This window comes from Hevea brasiliensis, chromosome 10 (assembly GCF_030052815.1).
Source record: "Hevea brasiliensis isolate MT/VB/25A 57/8 chromosome 10, ASM3005281v1, whole genome shotgun sequence".
Taxonomy (NCBI): domain Eukaryota; kingdom Viridiplantae; phylum Streptophyta; class Magnoliopsida; order Malpighiales; family Euphorbiaceae; genus Hevea; species Hevea brasiliensis.
The window spans coordinates 3,645,074-3,656,087 of NC_079502.1; the positions used below are offsets into that span (position 1 = coordinate 3,645,074).

At 29.7% G+C, this 11,014-nt stretch overlaps 1 protein-coding gene across 2 annotated transcripts; it reads right to left on the reverse strand.

Moving 5' to 3' along the window:
- Positions 1-197: 197 nt before the first annotated feature.
- On the reverse strand, positions 198-4,656 carry LOC110644836 (E3 ubiquitin-protein ligase RGLG2). Of its 2 annotated transcripts, XM_058128922.1 has the most exons (13): positions 4,505-4,656; positions 4,018-4,249; positions 3,440-3,747; positions 2,730-2,955; positions 2,527-2,640; positions 2,327-2,424; positions 2,128-2,207; positions 1,906-2,011; positions 1,676-1,803; positions 1,340-1,574; positions 1,069-1,125; positions 883-991; positions 198-768 (listed from the first exon to the last, which is right to left on the reverse strand). In XM_058128922.1, the coding sequence occupies exons 3-12, from the start codon at positions 3,680-3,682 to the stop codon at positions 911-913; spliced, it is 1,368 nt and encodes a 455-aa protein (XP_057984905.1). In that variant the 5' UTR covers positions 3,683-3,747; positions 4,018-4,249; positions 4,505-4,656; the 3' UTR covers positions 198-768; positions 883-910. The 2 variants fall into 2 exon arrangements, with proteins under 2 accessions (XP_057984905.1, XP_021653487.1); XM_021797795.2 differs by having other exon boundaries at positions 198-991; positions 4,190-4,249.
- Between the last annotated feature and the right edge of the window lie 6,358 nt (positions 4,657-11,014).

Here is an 11,014-nt window from a genome sequence, read left to right on the forward strand (position 1 = left end):
TTTAGTTACTTCTTTATCCAATATAAACTGATAAAAGACATCCCTGTGAATGAAGCAAATAGTCAGTAGCAGAAATGCAAAAAAAATAAATAAAAATAATCTCTTGCCGTAAGGTTATATCAACAGGAACAACTGGTTTCCCTTCAAAGTGACCAACCAATACAAATTTTCAAATTAAGAGCTTCCATACAAGAAAATTAATGAAACAAACACTTTATATACATTTCTCCTAGGCAATACAGAACCGCGTGTATCTTTCAGTAATAAGACTTCAGTATTGCCTGTGTACATCAAATCCAATACAATTCACATCAAGCTTCACGATGAAATTCCAAGCCTTAGCCAAACTAGTGTAGATTCCCACAATTAAACAAGTTGATCTAACATTACCACCAACGACTAGAAAGAAAAAATTAAAAAGAAACAATAAATGCAGACCTCAAGTCCTTTTTCATCTATCTGCTCTAAAACCAAACCTATCGACAGTCTAAATAGCCTTTCAACAGCTAGCTTCTGCCAAAATCATACAGTGAAACAGAAGCGTTGAAGAAGAATAAGGACCATATTCAGCAAGACATCGTAGTATCAAACTCTTGTTGAAAATATTTACCAAGTCAACAATTAAATACTTCCCTTGCATCTTGATTTTCCATTTACTCTCACGCGAAGGAATACACACATCTACCAAGATATGAGCCACACTCCTTCGCATCCCAAAACTGTTTCCTTCTCGGTGAAGCTCATGCAGAAATTTACTGCTTCTGCTTTCTGAAGAAAAATAATGAGGGAAACATCAGTACTCAAATAGCTAACCTGTTCCTGCCTTCGGAAAATGAGCATTTGAATTAGCTTCACTGAACCAAACTCACTGGTGGCACAGACCAATCTCAGAGATGTGCATTGAAGATGATTAATAGAGCCTGATTCTAGTCTGTATTGAGCTTCTACAAATGGGGCATGATTCCAAGTCTTCTCCACAGTCACAACAAGTCTGAAAAAGGGGTGTCAGCATGGTTATTTTGTCATGGATTTGATGACACTGCAAAACAACACAAGAAAATGGTTTACCTGATGCCCACAACCGAATGCCATGTCCTTTCTATTAGTAAGACAAATGGGACAAACCTGCAAGTTTACAAAAAAGAAGAGGCACGGTTAGCGGTAAGAAATCCAAATGACAGTTTGTGGTGCAGGCGATGACGTTGACACCAGCATTGAAAGAAAGAGTGATGTCTTTGTTCATGCATCAAGAGAGAGGCAGACTTAAAAGCAAATGTGACAATAGAAAAACTAGTTGATGAAAACGAATTGAATTTCTTTTGAGTACTGGTTTTTGCACCTGATTATCATAAGTAGAACTTGAATATGGAGCCGTGTTGACTGAGGTATCATATCCAGAAACTGGTGAGTCATATCCAGAGCAAGAAGGTACTGATGAATCATATCCAGAATATGAAGGTACACGTTGCTGAAAGCTGCTTGAGCGTGAAGGTTTTCCTCTGTTGGTGAAAGAAGATGGTCCATGAAGAGGTGGGGGCAGAGGAACCCTCTCTGGAGCATTCCCTGACCGTTGACTGCTTTGCCAATGGTAATAAGCAATGGAAGTTAGAAAAATTTTAGATGACAGAAAAAATCTATTAGCAAAAGGCCTACACATTATGGCTTTTGTAATTACCCCAATATGCCAAGCTCAATGGTTGCTCCGTATTGAGCAGGTATTTCCATCAATGCTGCAAGAGCAAACTCTGTCTCTTTTCTGGATTCATTCACATTTTTTGACATTATTTCTGTGAAATTCACAAACTAAGAAAACAAAGAAAAACAATGGTTTCAATCAATCATATCTGAATATGTGAAGAGAAACTTAAAACACATAGACAAGTACACCACAGAAATGCTGCTTACCTGAAAATTATCGAAGGCTCGAGCAGGGATATTATCATCAAACTCTCTCATCATGTCCCAAGGTCCATCACCGACCCCAACTAAAATTATTGATAAAGGGTATTCACTGTAAGGAAACAAGCATATGAGAAAGTGGGTTGGAAAATCCAAGCAATTAGGTTTTAAAAAATGCTTTTAATCTCTTTTTCAGTTTTTCAATTTTTTAGGATCTTCCTGGATTACCTTGCTTTTACAATTGCATCAATTGTCTTTTTCTCCTGTGGACTGAGTTGACCATGTTGTGTATCGACGCTCCTTGTTACCTATCATGATTAGTAGTTACTTTGAGGTATGAATAATATAATATAATGTATTGACTAGCCAAGGATATAGAAAAACTATGCCCATCATGCAAACAAGGTCCAACTTGATGGTGACTTGCCTGCCCATCAGCAATTATCAACAGAACATGGTACTGTCCACCACTTTGCTCAACAATAGTAATGGCCATGTCAATGATGGGTGCAAAAGATGTCGGTCCTTCCATAGAAAAATATAAATACGTGCTTTAGAACTTAGAACTAGTTGGTAGAACAATATTAATGCTCTAACATAGACTAATGGAATAAATAGAAGCCACACCTGCAAGTCTAAGTTGGGGAACAATTTCTCTGTATCGTGTCAACACTTCCTCAAATCCATTACAGAATCTTTCGTCTTGATGGAAACTGAAGACATCTTGATCATGAGTTGATGCTGCAAAATACACAAGACAAATATGATCTCCACATTCCAAATCTTAATTCGATATAGAACAGTCAAGAGAATGCTTCAGACGAACCTACCATCTCCAAAACCAAAACAAGGAATTAAGTTATCCTCATCGAATGCAGATAAAGTTCTGCCAATAATTGATATTGCCTGTTCATATGGATTTTGTCCATTGCCAATGTGATGCAAGCTTCGTCGATTGAATGATCTTGCTCCTGTCCACTCATTGCTTTTTGTGAAATCAATGCCAACAATAAGATTAGAAGACTCCAGGCCAGATTGAGCAAGAGCAGCAGTAACCTGTAGTTAACGATCTCTATCATTTATCATCACAAGTTCAGTACTGAAATTATCTAACAAAGAGGCACTTTTCCATCAAAAAATATTCACAATAAAACAACAGGAAATTCTTACTAATAGCCATAAATATAAAAAAGTTATTGAAGAATATGTAGAGAGAAATTAGAGCACTATAAAGAACAATAAGATATCATAAGTTTTGGGATTTAGTAAATATCAATACTCGTGCTCAGAGACTTAACACCACCATTATCATCATCGATATCTATACTCATCACCACCCCTCAGCAGATCATGGTCTAATCCCAACCAAGAACTAAGCACATAGGCCTTCATATCAATCCCTCACCTTTGGCCTTCCACCACAGCACAGCCTAGTCACTGGAGCCCTTCAGTCTTATTGCATATAGGGTAAGAATAAAAAGGTCATATAAAACAGAAATAAATCACAATTTACAAATATACTGAAGAATCATTGTCCAACCTGATCCAATGTTTTGTAATCATCAGCAATCCTGGAGTACTTCCTATCCAACCTCCTCTGTGGCTGAGGCCCTCCTGCTTCATAACTATAAGAAGTAGAGGGCTGATGTTGCTGAGGCGTGTAATATTGGTTTTGTTGAGGAGATGGGCATGGATATGGTGTTGCTTGCGGGTATCCGTACTGATTCCATGATGAGGATGAAATATGCCTCCCACTTGACCCTTTCGAGTTCTTCCCTCCCATTAGCTAAAGAACTCTTCCAAATTTCAGGACTCAAAACTTCTGTGTCTCTATCTTATCAACAGCTCCTGAAATTTGCAACAAAAAGAAAGTTGGGAAGTGGCAAAACTGGAGAATATATAAGATCTTTAAGTTTATAATTAAATTTGGCTCCTGTGGGCTTATTTAAGTCGTCAAATTGAAGAAGGTAAAGATAATTATATGGAAGTTTCTGAGTGGACCAAGAAAACTAGACCACATATATGAAACAACGACCAAGACAATTTGTAATTCGGCTGTACAAATTGCCAATTCAAAGATCTATCGACATTAGAAATGTTTCTGTAAACTTCACTTACCTGAAAATTGGATGGAAAGATGAACAAAAAATTCTTGAAGAAAACATCGAAAACAAGCAGTATCAGAAGGAAAGCTCAAATGGGCTTTGAGAGAGGAGCAAGCAAGATAAGAAACGGAACTGATAATGGAAGCAAATAAAGTATATTAAAGCATTGATATACTTAAACTCACAGGCAAGAAAACCAAGCAAAGGCAGTAGCATTTCTTGGTCAACTCCAATCCTGCCATCAACTGTTCATCAAAATAGTACAAATTTAAGTTAAATTTTTGAGATTGAGACTGATTAAAACATGCTAGCAGAAAGAAATGCTAAAATCATTTGTATTGATAAGAAATGATAACAACAACAAAAAATCTATGGACTGGACAGAGACCCTATATTGCTGGTGGGTCTTTTCTTAATGAAAATACATAGTGTATTGAACTACAAATCATGAATATCTCTTGAAAAAATTAAAAATCAAAGACTACCCATTAATCATCTACCTCTATTTTCTACACCTTTGATTCCAAGAAACAAGCTTTGTGCCATAGTTCAGGTAACGTGAGAAGGAAAATTGATTTTTCTATTTTTTTTCCTTTTCCTAATTTTCCAAATTTTAACATTTTAAAAGACTAAGAGTAGATTAAAAAGACTGGAGAAAATGAGGTTTAGCAAGGAACGTGGCTGAGAAGCATAGTTAGGTGAGCAAAAGGGGTGACACGTGCAATATCAGGTGTGAACATGTTAATATTTAAAGAATGTAATGTGGATAAAGTCTCTTTTTTTTAAAAGGTGGTGAAAGACATGGTTGCGTGTTCTTGTGTAGTTTGGAACGGAGTAACCATCATGTGCTTCCTGAGTATTTCATAAAAATTATTAAATTTTAATTTTTTATAAAATTTATTTTATTTTATTTTTATTGTATAAAAATTATTATAATAAAAAATTAAAAAAATTTAAATTAATTTATTAATTATTTTATAAATAAAATTATTTTATTTTATTAATTTAAAAAAATACATTAAAATAATTAGTTAGATAATTTTATCATTTTTTTTATTTTTTCGTCACAACAATAATTAGTTAGATAATTTTATTTATAAAATAATTAATAAAATAATTAATAAATTTTTAATTTTTAATTATAATAATTTTTATAAAATTAAATTTAAATTTAGTAAATTTTATGAAAAAAATTAAAATTTAATAATTTTTATAAAAATATTTATAAAATTGAGTAATCACATATAATAATTACCTGAAAAATATAGTGATTCTTATTTCTAGATCAATTATTTGCCTATACGCATTGGGTGATATATAAAATTTTAAATTATTATTATATAAAATTATAAAGTATTATTTTATTTTTATTATATTTTTAATTATTTATATCTATTAATTATATATAATTATTTAATTCAATAATATTAATTATTATTTGAAAAAATTTACCATATAATAACATTTTAGCTTGATATTGAAATTTTTTATACGAAATTTAACTCTTAAATTATTGCGCAAAATATGAATAATATAAAATATGAATAGGCGCGCACATAAGAGGCACTGAGCTCTTTTATTTTTTATTGTTATTAATATATTATATTAAGTAATAGATAACTGAAAATTCACATATAATTATTGTTAATAATAAAATTAATTATTTTTATTTAATATATATTAATTATTAATAATAAAAAAATATAACTAAAAATGAAAATAAAATGAATTAGAAGTTTAAGTGTGCTACTTTTCACACTTTTATTAGTTATGATTTTACAAAAATTATTGAACTAATAAATAATACTTTAGTTTAATATTAAAATCTTTTTATATAGTTTATATATATATATAAATCAAAAAATAAAAATGAAATGCATTAAAAAAAGTTTACTTCACCATTATTAATAAGTTATATAAGTAAGAAATTATAAAAATTACATATTAATTATTATTAATGATGAAAACATAATAAAAAAGTGAAAATAAAATATATTAAAATTATATATATATATATATATATATATATTAAAAATAGAAATAAAATGCGTTAAAAGTTTAATTCACCATTATTGATAAGTTATATTAATTAGTAGAAAATTAAAAAGTCACACATTAATTAAGTGATAATAGTAAAACTAATAAACGATATTTAATATGTACATATGAATTGTTACCAATGAGGGAAATATAACTAAAATAAAAAATACTAATAGTTTAAGCGTGCCACTTGATACACGACTTATATTTTTTATTTTAATATATAATTTAATATTTATTTTTATAAAATTTTATATTTTAAAATAATATTATAAAATTTTACTAATCATAAATTTTTAGTTAATTATATTAAATATATTTAAAAGTTCTATTAAAATTTTGAATAATTATATTTCTATTAAATTAAAATAAATTTTTATTTCTAAAATGATTATCAATTATTTTTCTATAAATATTCTTTCATAAAAATATAACAATATAATATTTTTATAGTATAATTGCATTTGACAAAAATCATATATTATTAGAAATAATTTGTACGTAATAATTACAATAGTAAATATGCTCAAAAATAAAAATTTTAAATATTACAATAATACTTGAGAAATAATAATAATAATAATAATAATAATAATAATAATAATAATAATAATAATAATAGTCAAATGATTTCTTAATTTATGATTTTCATTTTATTCTTCTTTTTTAGGTAAGTTTGTTCTTCTAAAATTAAATTTTTTATACTTCTCGGTAATTGCAAACCTTCATAGTTTAATTTTCTTACATAATATTTTATATTTTTTAAAACAACATTAATTTTCAAATTCTATATCTTTTATAAGAATGTTTATTTTTTGAAGTGTAGTTTATAATTATGCACACAATAAAAAAGATTTGAAAATAATTTATTAATATAAACGTAATGGATTTGAAAAGTAAAACATAATAAATAATTAAAAAATATTATGCAAATTTAAAAAATATAAAACAATTAAACATAAACAGATAAAAAAGTGAGAGATTTTAATAAATCATATATTCAATATTCAAGAGAAATGAGAAATGAATTTATTTTCTAATATTAATAAATAAATTATTTAATAGTAACTTATATAAATATCATTTAATTTTGAATTTTAAATTTTGATAAATGATATATATTATATTTTAAAATAGTTTATATATATCAATTAAAAAATAAAAAAAAGAACAAAAATAAAAATTTTACAACTTGAAAAGAAGTAAAATGGATAAAAAAAAATAGGAATATGAAATTTAAATTTTAAATTAAAGAGGATAAATTAAAATTTAAGTAATCAATATTTATGCTAAGTAAATATTATTTGATAAATTATTAAATCATGTGAATTATTAAATATGACATATTACATATTTCTTTTTATTACATAAGTGGGAGATGGGAGTTCAACAAGGTTTTTTTAAATGATATATATGCAATTATCATTGTATTATTTTCATTGCTACAAAATTACATATTATAAAATAATTAATAAATTTTAATTTAATAGTTTTTAAATTATTTTTAAAATTATATGATATTAAATTTAAATCTTAATCATAGCTAATTAATTGAATGAAAAAAAAAAGTCACCATAGGAAGAGAGGAAGGCAGATGGTAGACCGACCACTTTCCATTTCTAATTTATTTTTGAAAAAACTATAATATAATCTCTTAAATTCAGTAAAATTAATAACTTTGCTTTTATATTTAAAAAAAAAATAATTTAATTTTTATTTTTTTTATTTCATTAATAGATTGATCTTACATTAATTATAGAGAAAATAATTAAATGTTGCTAACACTGTTTTAATTCTAAGACAATTAAGTTATTAAAATTGAAAATATAAAAAGTGTTATAAGTAATTATAGTTTTATTATTAAAATATTAATGACATAATTACGTGGCTATTAAATTAAAAATAGTGTTAAGAATATTTTAATTATTTTTATTATAATTAATAACATAAATTAGATTAAAAGTTGAGCAAAGAAATTAATATTTTAAAGAAATAAAAAGTGGGCAAGTAAAATATTTAATTTTAAAAAATTAAGAATTAAATTATTAATTTCGTTAAACCTCAATAATTTACCCTTTGTGTTTTCTTTTGGAAAGAATGAAAAGATTGTTAAGAGGAAAGGCGAGGGTGACGTGTCCACCTCCAAAAGGGCACCACCGACACCAATGATGGGCTTCGAAATCGGATAGAAGAACTCCACTCCAATTTTTTTTTTTTTGAAAAACCTCTCTATTAATTTAGTTACAGTGCTACAATATATTTATATAAAATAATTAAATTAAAATAATATTATCATAATAATTATAGATATATGATTTAGTCGTGATAAAAATTTAAAGGTAAAATTGTAACACCCTAGATAAATCCCACATTGACAAAACACGAGAGAGATGCTGGGTTTATAAGTTGGTAGTTCGTAACTCTTGGATTTATAAGTTGGTGGTTCGTAACCCTTAGTGACGCGTTTTAAAACCGTGAGGGTTTCGACCCAGAGCGGACAATATCATTAGTGGGTGGCCCACTAGTGATATTGTGGGCTCTGGGCCGAAGTTGGCCCACTAGTGATATTGTTCCAACACAGTACTAACTATTCATAAATTGAATGTCCATCTACCCATACATCATACATAAAGGAGGGCTAAGACTATCCCTGATGCTCTCTTTTCAAGGAACTCTTCTAGTCTTGCAACCCTACACCTGGGGGTTAGGGGAATGGGATAAGCTTACACAAGATCAGTGAGTAAACTAATCATCATTAACTTTATTATTCATTCATAATCATCATTAACTTTATTATTCATTCATACATGTGTAATGCATCATTTACATGGATTTTCACATTACAAATATTTCATGTAAGATGAACATTGTCACCAGCAACTTCCTAAACTGTTCTTTTAAACATGACCTGTGTCATGTACGCAGGGGCAGCTATCAGATCTCCCTTGAAGGGCAACATGAAGATCTCTCCTTAGGATTTACTTATGGATCCATAACATACGTAACGTTACATAAATATAATATGGGGGGAGTAATGGGTCATCCAATAACCATCAATACACCAATAGCAATTTATGCAATTATGTAACATCTTCGTGTTCTAGATACTTACTTCCTAAATAAATATGACATGATGCATGAGGATGCTCATTAATTACCTATAAAGAGTTTTCATTTTATTAAGGTTAGAGTTACTCACCTCTTATAGCCTATCAACTTCCTTACTCGAATGAGAGCCATTCTCGGATCTTTACTCTTCCTAGTCCCTCAAGCCTGATCCTATAAAATTGGACCCTATAGTGTTATATAAGGTTCTAAAACTCTATACATAATAAAAGCATCCTATTCTAGGCTCTTAGGAACCATGAAATTAGGTTTTAAAACCTTGGAATCAAAGAAAAAAATAAGTGGGCAGAGCCAAGTTTCACTGCCGAACCTTGGACTTCGGCTGCCGAACCTTAGAACATCAAGTGCCCAATTTTGGGTAGTAGCCACTGTGACTGCCAAAGTCTAGGACTTCAGTTGTCGAACTTGGAAAATTTTTAGATTTTCTAAGAAAATACAAGTTTTGACTGTCGAACCTTTGGCTTTTGGCAGCAGAACCTGAGAATTTTTAGAATTTTTATGTTGAAAACTTGCAGATCCCTTCTCCCATTAACAGCCCAGCTCCTTCCAAAGTTTCAAAACTCAATTCAAACACATATACACATCTCTAGGGCCTAGAACAACTACAAAACATGCTTAATACCCACATACATTCATAAAAACTCAAATATTAGGTTTGCCCCAAACCCACATGCATAAACTTCATAAAAAACTTAACTTGAAACAACTTTTCATGAAATTAAAGTTCTAGAAACCTAATTCCTCATCAACTCTCTTAGATCTATCTATTAGATCAAGAAGAAAAAAAGTTTACATCTTTTGTTAGAGCTTGGAGGTGAGAGAACCAAAGCCTTAAAGCTTGAATCTACTCTTCCCCACTTCCAAATGGAAGAATCCACCTCCAGATCGTCAAAAACTCAAGGATATCTCTTCAAGAGCTCCTTGTATGCCCCCAGTAGTTGAAAGAGAGAGGAAAGAAAGAAACCCAAGTGTTTTGAGTTGAAAATGAGTAGTGGTCCCTTTTATACCCTTGATAGTCGGGGGACTTTCGGATGACAAAATTCACACTTTCGACTATCGGAGTCGATTTTACCCAAATGGGCATCCAGACCAAAAATGGACTTCAGCTGTTGAAAATCTGTCTTTCGGCTATCGAAGTTCCTTTTGCCCAAAATACTTCTTTAAAACTTTTAAAGAATAAAACTCTTAAAATATATATTTTTTTCATTCTTAAATACATTTTAAATATTTTGAACACACATACATGAATATTTTCACATCTCACTACCACTCCTTAGTCAGTGAGGTTTTAATTTTTACCAGAATATTCCGTTACGGACAGATATGACTAAGGTTTTAATTTTCACCAGAATATTTAAGGACATATATTCTGATGTCGAAAAGTGACGGATATTACACCGGCCATTTTTCCAGTGATTCAAGACCACTATTAAGCTCAACACGCTGAATTCTTCGAGATGGGACTAACTCCACTCCGATCAGACACTGTTTGGAAAAGGCAATCATCAGACGGTCTAAATCACTCGGTGAGATTTTCGAGCCTTTTTTGATTCTCATAAATTAAAAATAATTGCATGATAATTATTAAAAATTTATGGGCTTTGTATAGATGCAATCAGATTGGCAATAGCTTACCGGTACTCGGGACTAAGTTTTCAGCTCGGTTTGGGCATCCAGCGGCCGGACCTAGAAGGTGGTCATATTTACAATTGTTTCCAACGTTTTTAGATGTTTCGGATACATTCCAAGGAGCAAAATTTGCAAAGGTAATCCCGAACTTAAGTTGTGTAGTTTTTACCTTACCTAAATTAGCTAATTGATCTGTAAAATATTTCTGACTTAGA